At 40.3% G+C, this 24,267-nt stretch overlaps 1 protein-coding gene across 6 annotated transcripts in view; it reads left to right on the forward strand.

Moving 5' to 3' along the window:
- The first annotated feature begins 637 nt into the window (after nt 1-637).
- The window catches only part of LOC113025917 (ankyrin-1-like), a 77,029-nt gene continuing 53,399 nt past the window's right edge, over nt 638-24,267 (forward strand). For 2 of the 6 annotated variants that reach the window (XM_026174160.1, XM_026174161.1), the window contains exon 1: nt 638-1,459. In XM_026174160.1, the coding sequence (XP_026029945.1) occupies nt 1,334-1,459 (126 nt within the window). In that variant the 5' untranslated portion in view covers nt 638-1,333. The remainder of the gene's footprint in view (nt 1,460-24,267) is intronic. The other 4 variants (XM_026174165.1, XM_026174164.1, XM_026174162.1 and 1 more) reach the window with 3 other exon arrangements.

Raw genomic sequence — 24,267 nt, forward strand, 5'->3', positions numbered from 1 at the left:
ATAAGACAACAAACAAATAAACAAACAGATATTGTCATGTCTGTTGAATATAATGGATTTTATAGTTTGAAAATTGGTTTCCGGATTTGACTCACAATAGGAAAATAAGAAGGATTTTAAGTTAAACCTGGATGTTAGCTTATTAGAACCAAATAAAACAAATTTTATAATCATATGAAGGCACAGCAAGTCAATTTTCCATTAGATGGTGACACAGTCAAAATCAGTTGGAGATTACCTGCAAAAACTGTTAGTAGTTTTTCAAAAATGAATGGTAATGTTGTTTTTTGTTGCACCAAACATCTGTGCATACCCTCTTGATTTGATGGAAAAAGGAAAAGTGGTGGAATGAAGGGGAAGGGAGAGGAGCATGCAGTTTTTATGAGGCGTTCACATCGTTGATGCTTTTCTTCTGTTCTGCTTCTGACAAAACATGAGAGAAACAGGCAGGTCTAATACTTATCACACGGCATACTGTTTCCATGCCACCTTAAAATCGACTTTTGGCCAAGCTGTGCAAAGACTCATCGTAAAAGCATGATGCTGCATATTAGAAACCCGTTTCTGTTTCACAAGCTCCCATTTTTCTCACTTCTGTTCTTCTTCTCTTGTTGTTCTCTGTCTGTTTCCAGGAGGGAGGTGCCATAGAAAAGCTATTGGCAGAGAGAGGGAAAAAAGACGTGAGAAAAAAATTATTTGAAGGCATTCAGCAGCTTTAGCGCCCTCATCTTTTGTACCTCACTTATGCAAAAACAGCTATTCTGAAAAAAAAAGCCTTTAACAAAGAAGAAAACTGGAGAAAGATGCAGAGCAGCAGGAAGAGGAGGGCATCTGACAGATAAAACGAGGGAGCTCTGCAGCAGGATCCCTACAGTGCTGTACACAGAACTGCGTGACTGGTCTCTGCAAGCAGAGGGAGGAGAGAGGAGAGAAGGGAGGAAGGTAGGAGAGAAAGAAAGGGGGAGGGGAGGCAATTCAGTGCAGTGCTAGCAGACTGGATGAGTAGCAGCCGCGGCATAAGAAGCAACATCAGCACCACTAGCTGTAGCATCTTTCTTTGTGGCTGCTGGAGGCTGTCTTGTGGCTGCTCTACCATCAACAGCCACAAGACATACACACACACACACACAAAAATATTTGGACACAGACGCTCCTCGTGCTTGCATCATACACACACATGTCGTGGTGGCCACCAGAGAAGAGGTAGTAAGTGACGGGGCTCGGGGGACAGAGGGACACAGGAAGAGGAAACCGGGACGACTGGTGGTAGTGCAAACAGGAGGAGGGCTGGAGCGACCGTGACTGGAGCAGCAGCAACAGTAGCAGCGGCACCATGGCGCAAGCCGCCAAGCAGCTCCGCAAGACCAAGGACCTTGCGGAGGCCGCCGCCCAGGAGCAGAGGGAGAAGGAGGAGGAAAAGATAAAAAAGAGGAATCGATCCAGGGACCGCAGGCGCAAGGTATGGCTGATTATCTCAAGAGACAGGGGAAATGGCAGTTATTCTTACATCCACCTGCCTTTCTCTATCTCCAGCAGTCTTTCTCTCTCACTGTGCTTGATTGGTTAGGGTGCAATTACACATGTATAATTACACAGTTGGTCTTATGGCCTCAGCTGGTACGTGTGCCTGTGTGTGTGTGTGTGTGTGTGTGTGTGTGTGTGTGTGTGTGTGTGTGTGTGTGTGTGTGTGTGTGTGTGTGTGAGTGTAGGCTAGCCAGTCAAGCACATTTGCTCTGGTACAGGTTGTGTCAGCTCTGTCAGATATTTAACCATGGGGAAAGAAAATTAGGCTTACGATGACTGTTATGCCACTAGAGGTGTGAATAATATGCGCTGCCGGTCAAATAACACGAGCTGTCTTTTTGTTTTTCTTTCACGACATGCGTTTTAGGGGATTTCAGCCTTACAGTGTGTGCACTATATGTATTTGAAGGAAATGCAAGTTAGAGGTACTGCCCAAGCTTATATTTCAATGCAGATTTTTGTCACCACTTACATGGTTTGCATGCTCTACTCTCTCCTTTATATTTGGTGTCTTCCCCCATATTACAGTTTTTTTGTTTTGTTTTTCCATTGGAGGAAATGTAAAATGGAGGGGGAAAATGGAGGTACACTCTAATAATAGATGCAATTTTAATGCATCTGTGTATCTTTTGGGGCATGTTTGTGCTCCGTGTAATGTTCGAAGGAGAGATTGATGGGGATGATTATTTGTAAAGATTTTCAGCACGTAATATTTTTGGTTTAGAAAATGAATATTTTTTGTGTGACAAAGTGTGCACACAGAATATCATCCTTTAGGCACGAGAGCACTCATTCACCCCCTTTCACTTGTCTCCTGGACTCTTCCGCTCTCGCTGTGCCACTGGGTGCAGATTTTATTGGGGTTGTGCCTCCTTGCACTCATGCTTGGCAGCGGTGAAATGATTTATGGAAACACATATTACATTTTAGAGATGTTTATTGAATGATTAAAAAAATATATTTTTATCCATTTCTACATCTGATAACATTATTCCATGATCATAGCCTTTGTATTTAATATTATGCAGTATGCAAGTTTTCTCTCCCTCTTTCAATATTTCTGTAATGTAAAGTTCCTGGATAATGTAAAGGTCTTTGCGTATTCACTGCACAAGAGCTGTGTGTTGTGTGTGTGTATGTGAGAGACAGAGTGTGAAGCAGGGAAAATAGATTTGTCAGACAGACAGAAACAATTATAATACAATTATTTAATATTATTTTAAGTATGAAACTGATTCTTCTGAATGGAAATATGTGTAGTTTCTGAAGCTGTACAAAATATTTTAATTTTATGATCGGCTTATTTTGCTGGTTTAGTTTTTCTTAATGGTATTGGAAGAATATTGGAATGGGTAAATGGCATAAACATGGTGATGTGTTGAGGTGTCAATTTATGTGATATCGTGACAACCTATATAAATGTACTTATATAGGATAAACATATGGATTGTTCTGCAAAATGACACCCCGGCTTGGTGTTTTACCTCAGGCCTCTCCTTCAGGGAATACAAGTTAACGCCATAATACTTTGTTCGGTTTCACACATTTCCCCTTGTGGGACAATTAAAGGATTATTCTATTCTACATATAGTAATACACATACAGTATAGGACATACATATACACACCCTACAGAACAGCCACCAAACTGGGGCTGGTCCACCGGCACCCTAGTCCATAGAAGACCCAGCAGGAAGGACATAATGAGCCACCAGAGTGTGTGGCGATGATCAGCTAGCCAAAGCATATATCATTTACAGACACCCCTTTAAATAGTACCCATGAGGTTCTCATTCCCCTGATGAAATGTGTTCTTACACTCTGAGGCAAAGAGAGAGCTTTGTTGCTGTAAGCTAGGAACATAGCCTCCACTAGCCTGTGGGAGACCCTCTGTTCAGACAGAGAGCTTTACCTTTGGTGGGATTAGCAAGGCACACAAGCAACTGGTCACATAAACACACATTCTGAGTGCGGTGAATTTGGGTACATAGTACACGCTCCAGGCACAGGGAATGCAGCTCCTCAGATGCAAAAGGAGGGGGAAGCAAAAACTGTAACCATGAATTGTAGTAATAATCTGAAGGAATAAAAATCCCTCATTTGAGCATACTGACCATGAAGCCAACACAAGAGAACTGTCTGCAAAAGGATTCACAATGTATGGTCACTCACTCATTTTGTAGAAGCTAACCTGAGAAACAATAGTCTTATATGAAAGAAGCTTCATATTTATTTATTTTTTCTTTGGGGGGGGGGGGGGGGGTGCACAAAGGGTCTGCAGCACCACAGCCAAATCTCAAAATGCTGGTGATGCCTAACTACAGATCTCGGGTGGTGGACCCCTTTCAAAAGAATTCGTGGCCAGAGGATTTACACCTGGCATCAACCTGTCAAAGTCGATATGACTGACCAAATATACTTTAATTATTAAAGAAGAAAGAAGATATAACAGCTCCCAGGGAATGTCAAAAAGATCTGCAATAGAGGACTGGAATAGGAGAACATGTCGGTTCTGGTAACATTGCTAAAAGGTTTACTATTTATGACCATGCAGTTTTCTGCTGCATGAAGCCCTAGGACTTTAGACAATCACACTGTGTTTGGACCAGACTGCGTATGGAAAGTGCTGCACCTGCTTGGACTGACAACCTGAACAGAACTTAGGTGGTGCGTCTTGGTTGGTAACAGATGAGAGATGTGTCCCAGCTCCACAGCTAGAAGGACTGAGGCTTCCTACTAGGAATCTCATTTCTTTGCTCTTTGCTCCAGACCAGTTGGTGCGGAACTCAACTTTGAGACTGGGCTCTCACCTGCCATGCTCTCTTGGGGATAGATAACAGAATGGCAACAAGTGATGGCACACATAAACCCTCAGCAGACACCGATTGATCCAAGTGGATGGTCCCTTTTCTATCCAGGACATGAGAGAGGTTCAGCCAGATGCTGCTGTTGTCCTACTCTTAAGGCCCTCAAAGGGCATAGGGGTACTGCTGTACAGCAGGGCCCACAGAGAATGCAATACATGGTTCCTCTGATGTCATTAAGGAGAGGTGCCAGGGGGCTGTCAAAGTGAACCAGTGACTTGAACTCCAGCAGGTGCATTGCAAGGTGACAAAGTTGAGCCCGTTAAATCTGATATCCATAAAGCTGAGATACAGCGAATCTGCTGTGCTTAGAAGAATTAAGAGGCCTATTACACCATGGTTGTGAGATGGGGCCAGATGAGCAGCCAAGTGTGGTTCCCGGAAAGGTTTAGATAGTGAATTAACTAAGCCAGCTTTCTCTGCATTGCCCAGCTCCAGAAATGGTCCGTAGCTGTTCACAGTAATGCAGGTAGACAGTGGTTAGCTTCATGAAGCTGTTAGCTCACAGACAAAATCAGGGAATATGGGCAGGTGTTTTTTTTTCTGAGACAGTACAGGATCCTAGCCGCAGCTTCTTGCCTGTATGGTGAAACAGCTCAAGCTGTAGCTAGCCAGTGACTTCACAACCTCAAGAACGAGCATCAACATACTCCAGTTGGTAAGCCCAACTAGTCTTGGGTTCATTGAATGGACACTCCTTACTAGGAGAAGGTCATGCTGTTCAACATCAGTCTTTTCTGGTCCTTTTCCACAAACATCACTTGTTTTTCTAGTGTTGAATGCTGGCAAGAAAACACATGTTTCTGGCTTAGTCAGTGCTCTCCTAGCATGGACAGTCCCCAAGCAGATCGGACATGCTTTGTGCTGGTCTTCATCATGCAAAGAGAAACCACTTCCATAAGGACATGGGTGAATAGAAGATTTCTTCTTCACTTGCTTTGGTTTGGTACTCATATCTAAATGCAAATAAAAAAATGCTTGGAAACATGGAAATTAGTCCACATGAGGACTACACCACTGGTAATCAAATTAAAAAGGGTAAATTTAACTAGGAAGGAATAAAATATAAATTAAGGTTAAAAAGGAAATAACTGTACAACACAAATTAGAATGAAGGGTAAATTTAACTGGGAAAGAATAAGATAAAATATATAAATTAAAGTTGAAAATAAAATAACTGTACAACAAAATACACAATATAGAACTATATAAGAATGTATGAAGAAATATAAATAAATATATACACAATAACAGCAGCTGTACAAGTATTAACTGGAAATGAAGAATATAATGTCCAGTGTTGTGCAATCCACATTATGTCTTCTGCAGTGCAAATATGCACCGCCTGCTGTAGATTGAGTGCAGGTCAGGGAGCTCGGAGCGGATGGTGCGCTCAGCTGATCACACAACCCTCTGTAGAGCTCGTCTGTCCTGCATGGTGCTGTTCCCGAACCAGGTTAAGATGTTTCCCGTCAGGATGCTCTCTATGGTGCACGAGTAAAAGTTCCTGAGCACCTTGGAGGGCAGTTGGAAGTCTCTCAAGCGTCTGAGGTGGTAGAGACGCTGACGGGCCTTTTTCACCACGGTGTTGATGTGACAGGACCATGACAGGTCCTGCGTGATGTGAACTCCGAGGTATTTGAAGCTGTCCACTCTCTCCACTGGGCACTCGTTGATGACGGGGGTCTGGTAGTTCCTTTCCTGCTTAGTGCTGAAGTCCACTATCAGCTCCTTTGTCTTACTGACGTTTAGAAGGAGGTTGTTCCTCTGGCACCAGTTCTCCAGATTCCTAATCTCCTTCAGGTAGGCCGTCTCGTTGTTATCAGAGATCAGGCCCACCACGACGGTGTCGTCAGCAAACTTGATGATGGTGGTGGAGCTGGTAGTGGCCACACAGTCATATGTGTACAAAGAGTACAGCAGGGGGCTCAGAACACACCCCTGGGGGGCTCCAGTGCTGAGAGTGGTGGAGGCTGAGACATGTCCGCCCATCCTTACTGCCTGTGGTCTGCCAGTTAGGAAGTTGGAGATCCACTGACACATAGATGAGCTGAATCGTAAACTCTTTTCGAGTCGGCAGGCAAAAGAGCTAACTAGCAGTAGCTAGCTCGCCCGACTCAATAGAGGTGTTCTTAGTGATGTGAGGAGTGTTAGAACTGAGGAATGATTGTGATGTGTGATGTTGACAACCCCACTCTGTAGTTTTATGTGGTCTGCCATCTGAACACCCTAAACACTTCCACTTTGTGATTATACTGTTCACATTTAATCACTGAATATCTAGGAGGGAATAAATCTCATAAATCAACTTGCATTGGTGGCATCCTATTATAGTTCCACACTCAAATTCAGTGAGCTCTTTTAAAAATATTTGTAAAGATAGAATTCACGGCTAAGTGCTTCATTGTCACAATGTAGCAATGGGACAGAAAAAAACCTGAATTAATAGGTGTGGCCCAATGCTTTTGTGTATATTCTGCAGAATAAGCCTAATTCAAAGACTTTTAGTTGTCATTTATATATTGTTTTTAATAAAAACACATCAGACAAACCCTTCCAGGTTTGTGCAATGTCCTCCTTATTAATGCTATAATATATTCATAATTATCGTCAAATATAAGACAACTTCTACTGTTTCATACATTGTGAGTGAAAACCTAATATGGAAATCAGAGTGTGCAAAGGATTGTGTAGTATAGTGGAGATGTGCCAACCCCCCTGCTCCCCAAAAAAGTGAAACCTGGTCCTTTACAATACTGTTCTTATGAATACTTTTCTACAGGAGTTGTATAAAAACAGTGCTTCAATTTGTTTAAAACTAAAAATGAAAGATGTTGAAAAGCATTTAGAATCATTATTTGCATTTAATTATTTGTAGAGAACAAAAATGGTTGAATTGACTGTTCTTTTAGACTATGTACAACATAAGTGTTACCGTAGTCTGCTGGATTTCATAGGCCGTTTGACCTTTCCCTCTCACCTTCACCTCAACAATCACCCATGCCACATCAATATATGTCACTATCTGTATCTGTCTTATTTCCTCTTTTGCTATAATCTCTGAAGACATGAAGGAAGGAAGATCAGGCACAGGCAGGCCTTAATGTTCTTGGGATTTTAATTGGCCCCATTCGATGTAAATCAAACTCGGCAGGATGGCATCTCTCCTCCCTATTCCTCCCCTCGCACAAAGGTTATCCACTCCAGTGCCAACAGAGATCCTATCACAGCTATGGACAGACTGGACAGCAATCCAGTTAGGGAGTCTGCAAAGGAAGTAGCCGTGCTGGCTAAGGTACATGCGTTACAACTGCCCAGTAGTTTTTGAACAGACTTCTGCCATGTACATTTCGGGAAACTAAATAACTAAACACTAAGTGTAGAAATGTCTTTGAATCACTGAATATTCTTTTTTGTTCTAAATACAGATTTTAGTTTTATTGTATTGGAAAAGTGTTGACATGTTCATGCAAAGCACTTTTATCAGATTAGATTGGAAAAACATTAACCTAGCTGAAATAATCGTGTGCTCTTTACTATTCATAATACTCGCATGACTGTTAATGATTTCTGCACATCCTAATTACCAAGTGAGTGATTCCAAAATATGTCAGCAAAAATAATGATTGAATTATGTGTGACAGACTCAATACAACCAAACTGCATTACGTGAGCATCTTAAATTATAAATGAATGTTTTACAAGGTAGATCTTCTTATGACATAAATGATTGCTTGCAGAAAATTCAGTTTTAACCTCTTGAAATCTTACATCTAGACATTAAATGTGCCCTATTAGATTTTTCTTTAAATCATGCCATCAACAAGATGACTGCATTTCCACGATCATTACACACTTGTGAGGTTAGTTCTTTTGCGTTTTGCTTTGTGTTGTTTATATTTTCTTTATTACTTTTTAAAATTGTTTCTCTAAATTCTGGGCTTCTAACTCACTGTTGCTCAAATTCTACACTTGAATATAGGGTGGCATTTTTCACATTAAGCCCTTGCTGTGGAAAAGAGGTACAAGCATGCAAAAGTGGAGAACACATTACACAGTAAAGCTTGGCAAAGATACAGTCATTTCTGGCCACTGGTAAAAGGATAGCTCATGAATTGCAGTATCAAACATTTGAAGTCCTGCTTAGTACGTGTCTAATAGTTTTAGTGCATGATATATACCTATTCTTTAATAGGGTACATAATTATATGCCTTTATTATTAGCACAACAAATGCTAAGAGTGGAGTAATGCGATTTAGGAAGTACATGGTAATGCTTGTCCTTCTTCAAATTGCACTTTTTGCTCATTTTCTGTAACCAACCTGTTATGTGAAACCCTTTTACTCTAGTAGCTCAACACAAAGCTCCTCAGGTCCGTGCATGTCCCTGCTTCCTTCGGGCCTGCACTTAATACAATGAATCTAGAGACCTTTTAATGGATACTGTGTGTCTTTTGTTTGCCTTTTACTCCTGTTTTCCAAAAGAGCTTTATTTGTGCACATGTGAGGACATACAGTGTGTGTGTGTGTGTGTGTGTGTGTGTGTGTGTGTGTGTGTGTGTGTGTGTGTGTGTGTGTGTGTGTGTGTGTTACATGTCAGGCCTTCGGGTTATATCATTTCACTTTTATGTAACCTTATGGACACCCAACACTAATTAGCCAAAGCTGTCTTCCATCTCTCTACTCACTTTCTTGGCCACTCTTCCATTTTTACAAGATGCCCCATGGGATAATAACACTAGAAATTCTTCTTAGTGATGCCTAATTTTGGTAATTAGAAGTTTGACATCTGCAAAAATAATTTCATCCAAATATTTTAGATGGGGAAAATGTATCCTTGTCTGGCTGTTTTTTGCCCGCCAAAAAGTTGGATGAATGCAGTGAACAGGAGAAGTGCTTTTATCCAGTCTGCAAGAAAGCAACCTAATCACACCAAATCATTCACAAAGGCCTTAGCCATTACTCCACTTTGAACTCTATGAACATATTGATTTATATGGATTTACTTCAGGCCAGACGACTTACAGTAAAACTGCTCCCGACAGGAAAATTTGCAGTGCTTGCATATTTTAATAAAAATATAGATATCTGGTGTCAGCGAACTGATGCTATGGATTGTTGTATCAATATTTTGTCCTATCCCTAGTGGTCTGATGCCTTTCCATCCCCTTTGAGAAATGGGAAGGCAGGATAAGCCAAGGTCAAGCAGAGCAGAGCAAAGCAGCACTTTGCCCAGCCCTAAGCATCCGCAGGCTATATTTACCAGGCAGCCTAGGATTACACTGCATCTGAGACCAGCTACCCATCTATCTACAAACCTCTACCGTGTTCTAACTAAGCACCTGCTCCGTGCTCAGTACTGTGTCTGATGTTACCCCAGATGCATACCTGCTCAAACGTGATTCCAGAACAGAAGCATGATGGCCGATATTTATCGGATCTCTCTGAGGGCTTATCTTGTACTCAGTTTGACTGGCACGTATTTTGATCTGGAGATCAAACTGACTTTAGATGAGTACTCCTTGTCAGACACCTTTGATAAATATCAGAATCATTTTGCTCAAGTATTGTGAATCTTCAGTGGCTGTTTACCTTGAATTCAGGTACTTGGATTTATGGATTTAATGCTTTAGCGCATGAATAGGAAAAAAAAGTATCATAACACAGTTGCCACATTGCAGTTAAAGGTATGGCCAGTTGCATTTTGACATTGTATTGATCAATCTGTAGTCTGATTTTGTGTGAATCCCTCAAGTGTCACAGCTCATCTGCCGGCCTGAATCTGTTAATCAGCGCATCCATCATCATAGTTAGCAAGGCCACTCAATGTGAAGTATGCAGTGCGAGGGGTAACAGCTGTAAATCTTTTGGCAAAATTTAATGTGACCCTGAGGTCATCCTACCAGCGGTCAGAAGTGATGGATGTTGCCATAGTGATTAAGGTTTGACACTGCATGTGGTGGGATGATGAAGAGATGAGTTGATGGACGAGGATATGCTTTGGCTGGTGATGGGAATTCTAACTTATGCCCTAGGCACAAAATCCCAGGGGGAAAAACCTTGTTGATTGATTTTTACTCCCAAACTGGCTGTATTTGGTCCTGGCTCCATTAGGATGTGTGATGATTATAATTTCTCACAGCACAACTGAACTCACTAAACTAAATCAATAACATGAGTTAGAGAGCTGTTGGCGTCTAGATTTTTTTATGAAACAAGACTTGCATTCCACTAACTTCTAGTTTAAATCAAAAGTTACATCTAAAATATACAACACAACATCTAATTGTTACAGCTGACCTACCTACATGCATACCTAATGCTCATGATACATTTATCAAATCAAATCAAATCACTTTTATTGTCACATCACATGTGCAGGTACATTGGTACAGCACATGTGAGTGAAATTCTTGTGTGCGAGCTTCACAAGCAACAGAGTTGTGCAAAATACAATAATGTAAACAAGCAAGCAAGCAAGCATTTACATCATCATAGTTCATTAGTGAAATTGTGTGAGGACAGCCAATTACAAAGAATAATTAGAGGAAAAGTGAAAGTGATGCAGAGTGGCACAATGCCACACACACATGCACATTCACACACACTTAGAGCTGTAGCTGGGCATTATGTAATGGAATTACTGCTCCTGAAGGTCTGCGTGGATCATGTGGCTCGTAGGAGCCCACTAATGCACTGAAGCAGCCACTCTCAGGCACGCCCTGACTCCATCACTTTCCTTCGCTGACCTAAAGACACTTTACAGTGCACGTGCTAGCTAATGCACGTAATGCTTGATCAGAAAGAAAGAACTGTATATAGTGATGATGGTGGAGATATTTTCAGTATTTCTTATATATTTAAAATTCTTGTGCAAATGTACATTTCTCACAAGCTCCAAACTGTTGTGAGAATGATTTTAAGGTTTGAACACAAGAACAGACTACCACGGAGAATGGTTCATGGTGGACAAGGTGGACACTTATAGCAGTGTAAAGATGAAAAAAGCCTTAGTGATGCAAAGCACCAGTTAAATGTTCCTCAACTTTGTCGTGAGTGATTGAAGCAGCTACCAAAGTGGAACGAAACTGCTTGACATTTGAAAGGTGGTGAAATAAAGTAGTGGGTTTTATGTGGATGGGATTAAGGCAATGAGCAAAGCTAGAACTGATAAATAATGAATCTAATAAGAAACAACTGATGTACACAACCAATAACATAGCTATTAAAAGTAGCCAAGTGTTAATCTACCATGTTTTAACTGCGCCTGTTATAAAAACAGAAGATTTTAGGTCATTGCCAAAGCTTTTCAAGACTTCTTGCTGTCTATGGTCATATTATTTTTTTTGAAGTAGATCCTTGAAGTAACCAAAACATGTCATGCTGTTTTGGGGCACCAGCTGTATTTCGTGTAGTATGGTTAAAAACACATCATTCCAAATGGAATGAACAAATGCTTTTTTCACATCAATTTAAGGGGGAATTTGTGGTGGTGGTGACGTAATTGCTTTGTGTGTTCGTGTGGTGTGTGTGTGCATGATGAGAAGGGGTGTCATGTGTCTTTGGGATTGCTGTCTGATGTCAGGTGGTATGGCTCCCCTCTCTCTTCAGCCTCATCAGTCAACAGCCAACCATGGCTGGTGGGCAGCACTCTTGAACACATTAAAAACAAGTTTACTTACTGTAAACACTATTGGTTTTCAAGGTGTGAAACTACCAGAAAAAGAGCTGAAATATTACATCAGCAGTTTCCAGTGCATCCCTGACAGAACCAGCTGCCATTCATTCACTGATATCACTTCACACTCTCTGATCAGAGCGCTTGCATCAGCACCCACTGATGGCAGCTGGACTGGGAAGGAGATAGCTGGGGGAGAGAGCTAGAAGCAAACTGAGAGTGGTTCTCCTCAGTCAGCTTTAAATCCTTGTCAGCCCTCAGCCATTTCCCCCTCTAGAGCTATAATTCTTTTTTTCTTCCTCTCCCCCAGTGAGGAATCCTGTATTTCTGACTTTAAACATATCATCAAATCCCTAATATGGACGTAGGACACTTATCAACACTGCTCTGTTTCCCTGCACTATCCTCCGCTGTCTGCTGTACAAAGGCATTGAGTTGGAAAACCCACACCACATTTGTATAAATACTTCATTGCTAATTCAATTTTAAACTCTAGATGGGAGGAGGGGAACTGTAGCAACTGTTCGTTCATCCATCTGTTCATCAGTGCTTTCCTGCGTTAGATATCTTTCGGTTTCTCTGCTTATTCTTGTTTGCTTTATGTTGCATCTGTTTCTCTACAACTTCCCATCTTATCCTGTTCACCTTCTCCTCTACCTCTCTCTCCATCTATGACTTCCCCACCCTCTTCCATCCTGTCTCATAGCTGCGCTCTTGGTTGTTTTTTTAGAAGGCTTACTCCTGATTTTTTTTCTGTAGTTTTCAATGATTGAAAATAAGAATATACAGTGAAATGAATGACTTTAACCGTAAAGCTAAGTAGACAAATTTTTGTTGCATAACTTGACTACAGAAGTCACTACAGACAACAAAAAACAAGGCTGATAATATTGCACCTTTTATCCTCTCAGCTGTGTGATTCGATTTTGTTGTGCCTCTAATCTTAAATTCCAGACATTTATTGCTCCATTTCAAAATCTAAAGCTAACAGAGAAACAACCCCAATACAGTACAACAATCTTGAGCCACATCTCATTTCTTTATATTTTGTTGGGTAAATGGGAAATGGGTTCAGTGATTTATTGAAAGGTCCAAACATGGTAAGGCCAAAACAGAGTTTGTACAATTCTGACAATATTGAAAGTCTGGTATGAGCACTGTTATTCTTCAGCACAGCCTGAACTCTCCTGGGCAGTTTTCTTGTAATTTCTCTAAGTAGTTTTCAGGAATCGTTCTCCAGACCTCTTGAAGGACATTCAAAACTCTTCTTTGGATGTTGGCTGCCTTTGATTCTGATCTCTGTCAAGATGATACTATACTGCTTTCAGGCTCGGGCTCTGTGGAGTCCAGTCCATGACTGATTGTGTTTCATGATTGTGAACAATGGCTCAAGACCACTTTAAAAAATAATTGTGTGCTCCTTGGAAATATTACTCAAGTCAGTAAAGAATATAGTGTGTATCAAAGTAAAGTGCACACACATGGCAGTGAAAGCAAGATGTCTTTGTAAAACAGAGTTCATCAACTTCCTGTAGTCTTCCTCCCCAAAAGTCTGGCAAATGTTTGTATATCTAAAATTCAGAAACAGCTCTCTCTCTGGAATCCCCTGCATGCTGCTGTCAACTAAACAGACTCTCCTCATGTCATTTATATATTTTGTGTTTGTAATATTTTGTGTCTCAACCAATGCTCCCATAAAAAAGTCCAGCAAAATCAAATGCTAGAAAATGCCATAATTACTGCTTACAATACAAATAGTCAACCTTATAATTTATTTATCATTGACATCTGTGCTGCCTGTTATGGCAACTCTAGTGAACAACAAGGTTGCGCATCCATAAGAAAAGTATCCATTAGCAGTCTGGGATCGAGGATGAGAACACTAAATAAATAAATGTTAACACGGTCCTGTGCCAGAACAGCCTGTGAGTCATTAAATATGATTTCCTAGCATCGAGTGAGCAGGAACGGATGAATAGACAGAAATCTCTATGAAGGCACTGCAGTGGTTATTATTTTGTCTATTTCAATCCTTCAACCTTTCGCTTTTACTGTTTACAAAATAACCGCAAAGCCAAAGAAGAACTCATTGTGAAGCCTGACCAAAATGACAACTGTAATAGATAACAAATGTGTTGATATACATATGTGCTAATATTAAAACTTCAGCAAAAGAGGCTTGAAATAAGTCACGTATTGTGCCATCACATATCTAGATCATAGCAGCTCTGACTCCACTATTTACAGTACTCTTGAGACTGTTTAAGGGGATGGTGATGTAGAGTAAGGCAGCATTTTCATGATAATTTGCTAACTGGTTCTTAATTTACATTGCTGGAAGGTGTAAAAAAAACAATTACTCCACCCCTTTCCCCTTCAGCATACCTTGAGCATACTCTCTTTAAATGCATGCACATAAAGAATAATATTAGCCTATATGCAGTATATTGACAGTGAGGTTTTTTTTAACTCCCTAAATGCTCAGCTTAAATAAATACATAAATAAATAAATTACACAGAAATGTATAATCTAAATATACTTCATATAGTTGCTTCTGCTTATCTATTTGAATATAACATTATAATTCTGAAGCACTCTCCTCGGAAACGATGCATCACATCCAACTTCATAAATTCATATTTAATCAGATGTTACACAATGCACTAGCATATGTTTTGTGTTTTTGAGCTGTTAAGGTGTTAAGTGGGCACCTGTGACTTTGCAAGATGCTCTGAATTGATTGATTGTCATTTTCTTTTTAATCACATTCTTTGTCTCACTTTATTTTGCGCTACTTCCTGTTTTTGCTTAATTTCTTCCACTTTCTGCCACACCTGTGTCCAATCGACTAATTACTCAACTGGGTGTGCATGTTTGTGTGTATACATGCAATTCCCTTGATCCCTGCCAGGCTGTCTTGCTATTCCCATTAGTCAAGGATTCCAGCTTTTTCCCAGTGTTCTCTGCACATGTTCTTTCGCTTTAATATTTTCCCTTGTGCATTTCTTGTTTCCTTCTGTTTCTAATTAGCTCTTATTATGAATGACCTGCTTGATTGTTTTGGGTGGTTTGTGCCTTTAGCAGTTATGTTGCCTCTCTCACTGCCTCCGTGTGTATGACCCTATAATGATGAATGGAAGATCTGGATATTGGAATTTGCCCCCTTCTTTCTGAACTTCCTCTGGAGGGTTTAGTAGCACACCAAACAACCGAATATTACTCTTTATGATGCAGCAATAGTACACTTAAATTATTGATTTCCTCCCTCCCTCAAACACACACTTTTGACACTGTTGTGCCATCTTGCATCTATGACTCACAAAAATGCGCACAGGCTAAAATATTTGTGGATCGTGGCCTGATTGTAATGAAGCAGCAAGACTGACTCAGCGGTTTTAAGCCTGTGTGACGGATGGACAGGGTGACAGGGTGTGTCTTGCTGGCTCTACATCAGCAATCCCATGGGGAAGGCCAAGGTGAGAGGAAAAACTCACAGGCCTTTAAATATGCACATAACATACATTAAAATTACAGTTTATCTGAGGCTTCTTCTTCGCCAATGCCATTCAGAGGGCACTCACATGGGAGCGTGCAAAAAGTCTAAAGTGATTGATTACACTGTAATTTGCATCACCCACTGGCAATAAAGACAAAACAACCCTTGCTACTGTAAATAAAGCATTATAATACTTATATCAGTTTACACATCTCCCTGTGGCTGCTGTATATGTTAGTGTAAACTGGATATATTTCTGGTTTAGAAACAAGTGCAGACAAACCTACTCTGTTAGTTTACCTTCTGAAATAATGAAAGCGGTAACTTATATCTTGACCCAATAATAAAGCTTGGGAAGACTTTGCTTTTCATACTTTTAACACCAACCTGAACGGCTAATCTTAAGATGTAAGATTATTCATTTTTCCAGCATCTATCGGGGAATAGCTTATCACGTAATTGAATTTAGTTTCTTTTTTCCCTAGTGAAAACCTCACATTCTGGGGCATGTGTAAACGTTTTTAGGAATGCCAGTGTGCATGGACATGTCATAGAGAGCACAGACAACAAGCATCAGCAACTGTTGAAGGGTGATTGATGGTGCTCTGAATGAAGTGCAGCTTTCTGCAAATGCAGTGTGTCAGCTTGTCTAGCCCATATTTTTAGCCTTCCCTGGTGCATAAGGTTTATTATAGCACGAGGTTTGGAAGGAGCTCAGTGACTTCTCATTCTGAGATCATGTGACATAGTCATGCTGCTACCCAATTTGCATCATTGTTCGCCAGCTTTTGAATTTGGATAAAGCTTGCATTTTTAGTTGGGATGCAGTATGTTGTCTTTTGGTTATATTAGGAGTTTGATGTAAGTGAAGATGAAAAGCTGCAGATTTGGAGGTGCAAACAGCAAACGTTTGCTATACGGCTGCAGATTTTGTGCCATTTAGCTGTCTAGCTGAGCTGCCTTGAGTGCTAGACTAATCCAGGCATTTGGGTAATCCCGTAGTTTATGTTACAGTGGTCACCTTAATGTCTGCTTTTTTTAAGATTTACTTACTTTCTTTGATTTTCTTACTCAGTGTATCTCACCCTGTGACTCTCTTTCCTGATGTATACTTTATGGAAAACTGCATTTGGCTATCATCTTGGGAGACAAGACATTTGATTTCAGTGCTACTTTAGCGGTGCTTTAACCCCTAGCAGACCTTGTGCTTCAGGCCTGACCCTGATATCAGGAGTGTGCCTCATTGATGAATAGCTCCTTATGTGTTGAAACGCCCCTTGTGATCCTGCACAGAATGCTGAATCATGAGGTGAAGGCTTTATCGACTGGCCTCGGGGAGCAGTCACAGTCCCTCCATCGCACCAGTAGCAATTTGTGGCTGAGAATAATGCCCTTTTTTTCTTAACAGTGGGATGCTAAAATGATTTGCCACTACTGTGAGCCTCTTTTCCAATACATTTTCAGTATATTTCATCTCATCTGTGTTTCCTTATGAGTGTAAGCTTTAAATTATTAGAATACCAGATTTAATCTTTTGGGTTAAAACGCTAATTTCCTTTGTCTCATAATAGATAATCAACTCAGAGCGTGGCACTGTAGTCATTAATGGTATTGCTGTATGACTGCTATTTTTAGAAGCAGCAGTGGTCCTCGTAGTCATAGAGGTGGTTGCTACCTCACAGCTGAAGGTAACCATGCCCTCCTGTGATCTCGTCCTCTAATGTATCTTGTGTTTGTCCTCCATGACTTTTCTTTCTTTATCCTCCATCCGCCCCTCTGTGCCTACATCACTCTTTCAGCATGTTGCTCACTGGTATGATGACTCTATACCCACTGGGTGATTAGCAGTGACCCGCTGTCACTAACACAGACTGCACAGTAGGGACACCTCAGTGTGCTCAGAGTAGAGGGCGAGTACAGAGGTGTCAAACATATGGTTTGCAGCCCAAAAAAAGGCCCAACAAAGTGTCCAGAGCAGCACTATATAGCTTTGCAGAGTGAAAAATTGCAGAACATTTATTGATAATTACAGATTTTTAATTAAAACACATACATATTCTTACATTAATATATTAATATGAATAAAATATTGTGTTTTTTGTTCTCCAAAACACTACGGTTTAAGGTTTTTTGGCTTTGTAAATGTGGTTTTGAAAATGTGCTCATTTTTCTCAAGACATCAACATGTGTTTGTACAGTAACGAAGGGGAATTTTGAGTGTAATTTGGGGTTGGATCAGGAAGGGCATCTGGTGTAAAAATCTGCCAAATGAAACATGCTGAGCTGCCCACTGGGGTGAGCCCGTGTGAAGAAGGGGGCAGCTGAAAGTAGCTCATTATGCAACTGTTTTAGTGGCTCAGCCCACTTGAGATCAAGTGGAGCTGTTTGTATGAACTGTAAATCAAAATGAGTTTGACACCCCTAGGTTAGAGCTTACAGTTGCCACATCTGTGCACAGGTATGCAAACACATAAGCATAAACATGTCACTTTGGATTTTGATCAACAAGATATTACAAGACATTACTCATTATCTCATTAACCCTGTAATCTCTCTTTTTTCTTTTACATACTATGTCAAGTCTTTCACACTATTTTTTCACATTGTAATAAAACTACTTACAGTAGGTAGACACTATGTCAGGGGTCCCCAATCCCAGTCCACGAGGGCCGGTGTCCCTGCAGGTTTTAGATGTGTCCTTGATCCATCGCAGCTGATTTAAATGGAGAAATTACCTCCTCAACATGTCTTGAAGTTCTCCAGAGGCCTGGTAATGAACTAATCATGTGATCCAGGTGTGTTGACCCAGGGTGAGATCTAAAACCTGCAGGGACACCGGCCCTCGTGGACTGGGATTGGGGACCCCTGCACTATGTTATTGTAGTGAGTGCTTAGACAGCCAAACATTTGTGTTTAAATTGCTCCATGCCATTCTTTGTACTGTAGGAACATGGTCACAAATATAGTTTGGTCAGATTGAGTAGGGTGTATGGAATACACAGATACATTTTCTTATATTATGTTCAGTGTATTTGATTTGTGCTGTCTTTTGTGAAAGCCTACTCTAATTCTCAGGTCCATCAATCTCCATCCATCCATTGCATGTGTGTGTATGTATGCCAACCTGACAAAGGAGGGAAATGATATCAAAGAGATTTCTATCCCCAGTGGTCCTGCAAAAGTGTGCAGGAGATTAGCTTTTAGTGTTGGGTGCAGCTTGCTCTGGAGACATTGCAGTGGAAGAAAGACATTTATGAAGATGAATACGAGTGTGGAACATTTTGAATAAACTGTCTAGGCTAGGAGGTGGTCAGGGCGCTGAACAGCTTTTGGCCACTGCTCTTGTGACGTGATTTTTGTCAGCTTAGATGCATATTGCAAACATTCAGCTGACACGTGCGGGCTCGTATGTGTTGGACTCTCTACATCCTGCAGTGAGGAACATATGTCAGCTACTGTGACTGGTTGCTGACAGCAGGGCTGACAATGATGCAGCATGTTGCACTCTGTGTATATACTGACATGTGTGCACATAAAATTGAGCGCACATCGCTGCATTTGTGTGTCTACATTACGTGTGTGTGTGTGTGTGTGTGTGTGTGCGTGCGTGTGCGTGTGTGTGTGTGTCAACCTGAGGATCCAGATTATTAGGATTTCACATGCATCCACATACATGTGAACTGTGAATATTTATCTTGTGCCTGTCAGGACGCTTGTGTGTCTTAGTATGTGTCACCTCCAGAGCCCTCTACAGAACTGATTCCTGACATTGGTAATTTGATAGTCAGTCTGTCAACGTCGCGTTGGAGGCGGGAGAACCTGCCCCCCACCCCTCTTCTCATCTATCTCTCCCTCCCAGGCCACAGCCGTGATACTCTGACATGTAACATCCAACTGTGCCTTCAGACAACTGAGTCATAAAGCAGTGACTGCACAGTGACTGTTGAGTTTGGTGGTTTTGTTCATATATATATTATATATCCTTTGCTCTAAATACCATTAATGCCAGTCACTTCTGTCATAACATGTCATTATGACTCAGGATTGAAGAGAATATTGGATAACAATAATTTCCATCTTTATGTTAAGATATTGTAAAATTGTTAAAGTTTTTCATGTCTCACTTGTCAGTTGTTCTGCCATTCCTCTTAGTTTCCAGACTTGCTTGTGGCGCACTGATGCTCACATACAGATATTTATGAATAGATGAAGGTGAGTGTTTTCTAGCAGCTCAGTTAAAGCAGCCTTTCCGTGCTGCTTCACAGTTCAAGAGTTTCACATATGTTTACAGAGATATGCCTGAATAATCCTCTTTTATTATATTTTGCCCTGCACTTGATTTAAAATACTGACTCCCAATTTAGAGAGCATCTAATGCGGATAAACACTAAACTTTGCATTCATTGAGGTTTATGCGTGTACTGGAATATATACACATGTGAGTCCATGAATCAGTGTAAATAAAATAAACTGAATACACTGAGATGGTCACAAAAAACATACCTTTTACTTTTTACTGCAATTTTGCTAGTTTTATTAATAAAACCATCTAAGGTTTATAAGCGAGGTAGGGTACGGATAAGACATCTGTGCTCCTGTGAAAATGCAAAAATGCTGTCATACAATAAAATACTTATAAAAAAGTTCAAGGGCTGTGGCAGCAACCTCGGCCTTTGCCTAAGATAACCTCAAAATGAGCAAATGACAGATGGATCAGGGAGGTTGGAGTGATAAACTAACAACTCTGAGACTAAAAGTATTTTAGGTGCACAGTTCTGTGGTGCTATATATATATTTAAGAATAAATAATGATTTTATGCTCGTATTAAATATTGCACAGTAATGATGATCAAAATGTAGTGGGCAGAGGATAGACTGATATCAACTGATGCACAAGTAGATAGATGGACCATACATGGGTAGACAGACAAACAGATACAGCTGTACTTAATGTAATTGATGTAATTCTCAGATTTTTTAGTTTAACCAGTGCATCAGTGAGGTGTAACGATTATGCAAATCCGCCTTCTTTTCTTTGTCAGTGACTCACTGACACTCACTGACACTGCATCCCATAAGCACCAGAGGTGCTGCTCTGTATGTGACCGTGACCTCTGATTTCTCTATTTCTGAGAAAATTCACAGTGGTGATTCATCAATGACCCTAAAATGGATATGTTTCTTTAACTCGTGACTCTTTTCTTACACTCTTCTTTCCTTCTTTCTTTCCTGCTTCAATTCTCCTCAATCTCATTTCTTGTCTACAAGACACAGCATATTTATTTCTATTTTGACATTTTTTAACTTTGCTATTGAAGCTCAGAATTTGTAAGAGTCTGGGAGTATCATCTAATATGCTGTGTGATCTCTAATGTCGCCAGTGCCCATGGTTCTCATTCTTCCTCCTTCATGCTCCTCGCTACCATTTTTCTATATCCATTTTTTTCCTTCACTTATTCATTCTGCCATGACTATTTTATATCCTTTATACCATCGTTTATCAGAGGCACAGTCCTCGTTTTTGTACCATGTGTACTTTCTTTCCTCCTCCTCCTTCCTGTCATTTGTAACTTCTCCTCCCTTTGCCGACTGCTTCTTCCTGTCATCGTGATTGCATAGTGCCCTTACGGGAGTCACTGGTCGTCTGCAGCTGAGTGCTTTGCATTAGTTATGTGCACATGATTTTCAGACATAATGGCTCCCAGCTTCTCTGTGTGTGTGTGTGTGTGTTTCCCCCCCCCCCCCCCCCTTTTCCTCATAGTTTTTTCTTCTACTTTTCCCTTTTCAAGTTCATGTGTGTTGTCAGTTTTGGCTGTGGGAAAGCTGGCCTCACATTTGATTCTACAAAGCTCTGGTATACAGAAGATTTTGTGGTTTGCTCAGTAACTGCGAAGCACCCTGGTCCATCACTGCCCGACCACTGTGCTTGGGATATATGTTTAATTGTTTTGTGGAGCAGAATTTGTTTGGAAGACTGATTGATCGGATGTTTGCTAATTATTAGTTGACAACCTGCAGCTAATATTTAGCTTAGTTTAAAATAAAGACTTGTGCTAAGATAAAATAAATGGTAAATGGACTGCTACAGGTACTTTGACTGAGTGCTTTCATGCTACAAGATAAACCCTTTTGGACCTTAAGTACATGCATTTCATTTTTACTATATACTGCAAGGAGTAACTTAATATTCATGGAGAGATAAGAGAGTGACAGAGAGAGTGTTCTTTTCACTTAAATCTCTGCAAGAAGGAAAACAGGTGCATGTCCCAAGATATCAAACTTTTATTTAAATGAGTGATTTAGATGTTCAAGGTAGTGGCACTAGTGAAGCAAATTAAACAGAGCAGCAATTAAGCAGCAATAAGCTCAGCATGGGCTTCTGTGTGAGGGAGTACTGAGTTAAAGGCACACTGCTTCCTTGTGTCAGATTTAAGATTGGTCACTTGAGGTAATCAAATACAGCTGTAATCAACTTCTAAATCATGCTGTGCTTATTTTAAAGCATCAGCCTCTCAAAGCTTGGCAGTCACAGATTGCTTTGCACTGAGGAAAGTTAATGTCAATTTGGCCAATTAGATGTGAGTAGAAATACAAGAATGTCTAAACATTCAAAGTTATATTTTTCCCCCATTTATTTAGTGGTCTGTTTTCTAATTTAGTAATGTTGGTTCTGTGGATATGAAGCTTATATATAAAACATGCATTATTTAGTCTTAACAATTATATAGGCTCAAATCATATATATAAGCTTTTCATTAGCGGTCCTGTCAACAAAAGTCTTGTTCCTATGGTGGTTAAGCCATTTCTCTTCATTTCAATGATATTTTATCTATATGGCACCAAATGACAACAACCGTTGCCTCAAGGTGCTGTTTTTAAACAGTTTCTATGACTCTGTATTTTCTGTGTGCCAGTAAAATACATTTTCAGATTCAGTTTTGCTGGCAGAGAACTTGGAACTTGACTTTGATACTGGTGGGGAGCCCAGAATGCCAGTGATGACGTCAGGAAGAGACTCTGAGGGACAGCTGTACCCAGCATGCTTTGCTCCTAGCATTTCTGCAGTCCTCATAAATATTAAAAGGTTATGAAAAGAGAGAGAGAGAGGAGGCACATTGAGGGTGGGGATAGTCTTCACAAAGCTGAGAGAGCCTGGGATGGGGAGAGAGAGGTTAAAGGAGCGATGACAAGAAATGAGTGGAAATGACGGATAGCTGAGCAAATGAAGAAGTGCTTGTGAATTCAGGAGTTCGGGGCCTCCTTGCCATGTCACTTTATTGTCTCTTTCTGTCTGTCTTCTTTTCTGTGCTGTAGGCAGAAATGCCTAATGGGGTAGTCAAATGAAAGCAGAAATCATCCAGTGGCAGGTAGAAATGCAAGTTAAAAGGGAAAAAAAATCACTAATACGTCTGTCACCTGAACAGATCTTTCTTGAAATGTCCAGTAAAACACAGTACAGTAGCTGAATTCTTACAGTGTGCACATGCAACACAGCCACGCAAAGGATTATTCTCAAGAGGTAGTAGATTATGAATATAGAGTGCAGACTGAAATGAAGAACAATAAATTATTTAACTTAGAAGACGTGGTAACAGTGTTTCTTCTTTATTTTAGTGCATTTTTGCCTTTCTTTGATGATAGTAGAAGAGCTATAGAGACACGTTTTCTGTGCTGGTAGCTCCAATGTTGTTATACATGTCCTTGCAAAATAATAAAATGTATTTTATTGTTTGTTTCTTTGTAATGAATTCTTGATATAAAAAAAGAGGAATGGACCAGAACCTTGCTGATACAAAAAGCCCCCTGTCACAACGGATAGATCCCCTCAATGTATGAGTCAAAGGTCAAGGTTTTTCTTTCATTTCTGTATGGCTGTATCCCTTATTAGCATTTTCACAAATGTAAGCAGGTTGCATAAGGTTGAAATATTAATCATGGCCTGGACAAAAAATGTCTGTGTATAGTTTATAAACCATAAGCCATCTTTGCCACATTTTCTTTTTCCTTGTCTGTGCTTTTGTGTTGTGTGCATTTATATGCTAGCCCCACTACCTACATGCGCTACATGCACATGTGATGTGCATGCATTTAGACATCAAGATAGATATATAAAAAATAAGAAGAAGCATGCTTTGATTGTAATGGGCTGCAGAAGCAGTGGCCTGACAGAAGCTATAAATATTTCAGAAGCTCTGTTTTAGCACAGAGATAGAGAAGACAACAGGAATATCCTGGTTTTGATGTGGCTCTTCATTTTGGAGGAAGGAAGAATTTGGTGCACAGCTAAAGTTATTAATCTCAACAAACCATCTAATCATTTATTCAGTCGTTAACTGCTGTCTTTATTTTTAAAGATACATGTCAGCTAAGCTTCAGATGAGCATATGAACATGGAGCTGTGTAGTTGTGGTTGTGGAGCTGTTTGCTCAAGTTGATGGAGGTCAGTCCTTAACTGGAGCTATTTTATTTTTTTCTGTTTCCTTACTTTCTGTCATATATGTAATGTTACAATTCAGCATATTCATATATTAAACATGTCCAAAGTTTGAAGTATGAGGTCAGTAGGGAGGCCATGAAGAGGGAAATAACACAAAATACAGACACTAAGAACTGAGAGACTGCACCATTAGCACAGTATATATAGCACAGTTATAAATAAAAATGATTTTGAATTGTCAATAATTCAAAGCTCCTAATAGATTTCA

Source organism: Astatotilapia calliptera, chromosome 7 (genome assembly GCF_900246225.1).
Source record: "Astatotilapia calliptera chromosome 7, fAstCal1.2, whole genome shotgun sequence".
Classification (NCBI taxonomy): domain Eukaryota; kingdom Metazoa; phylum Chordata; class Actinopteri; order Cichliformes; family Cichlidae; genus Astatotilapia; species Astatotilapia calliptera.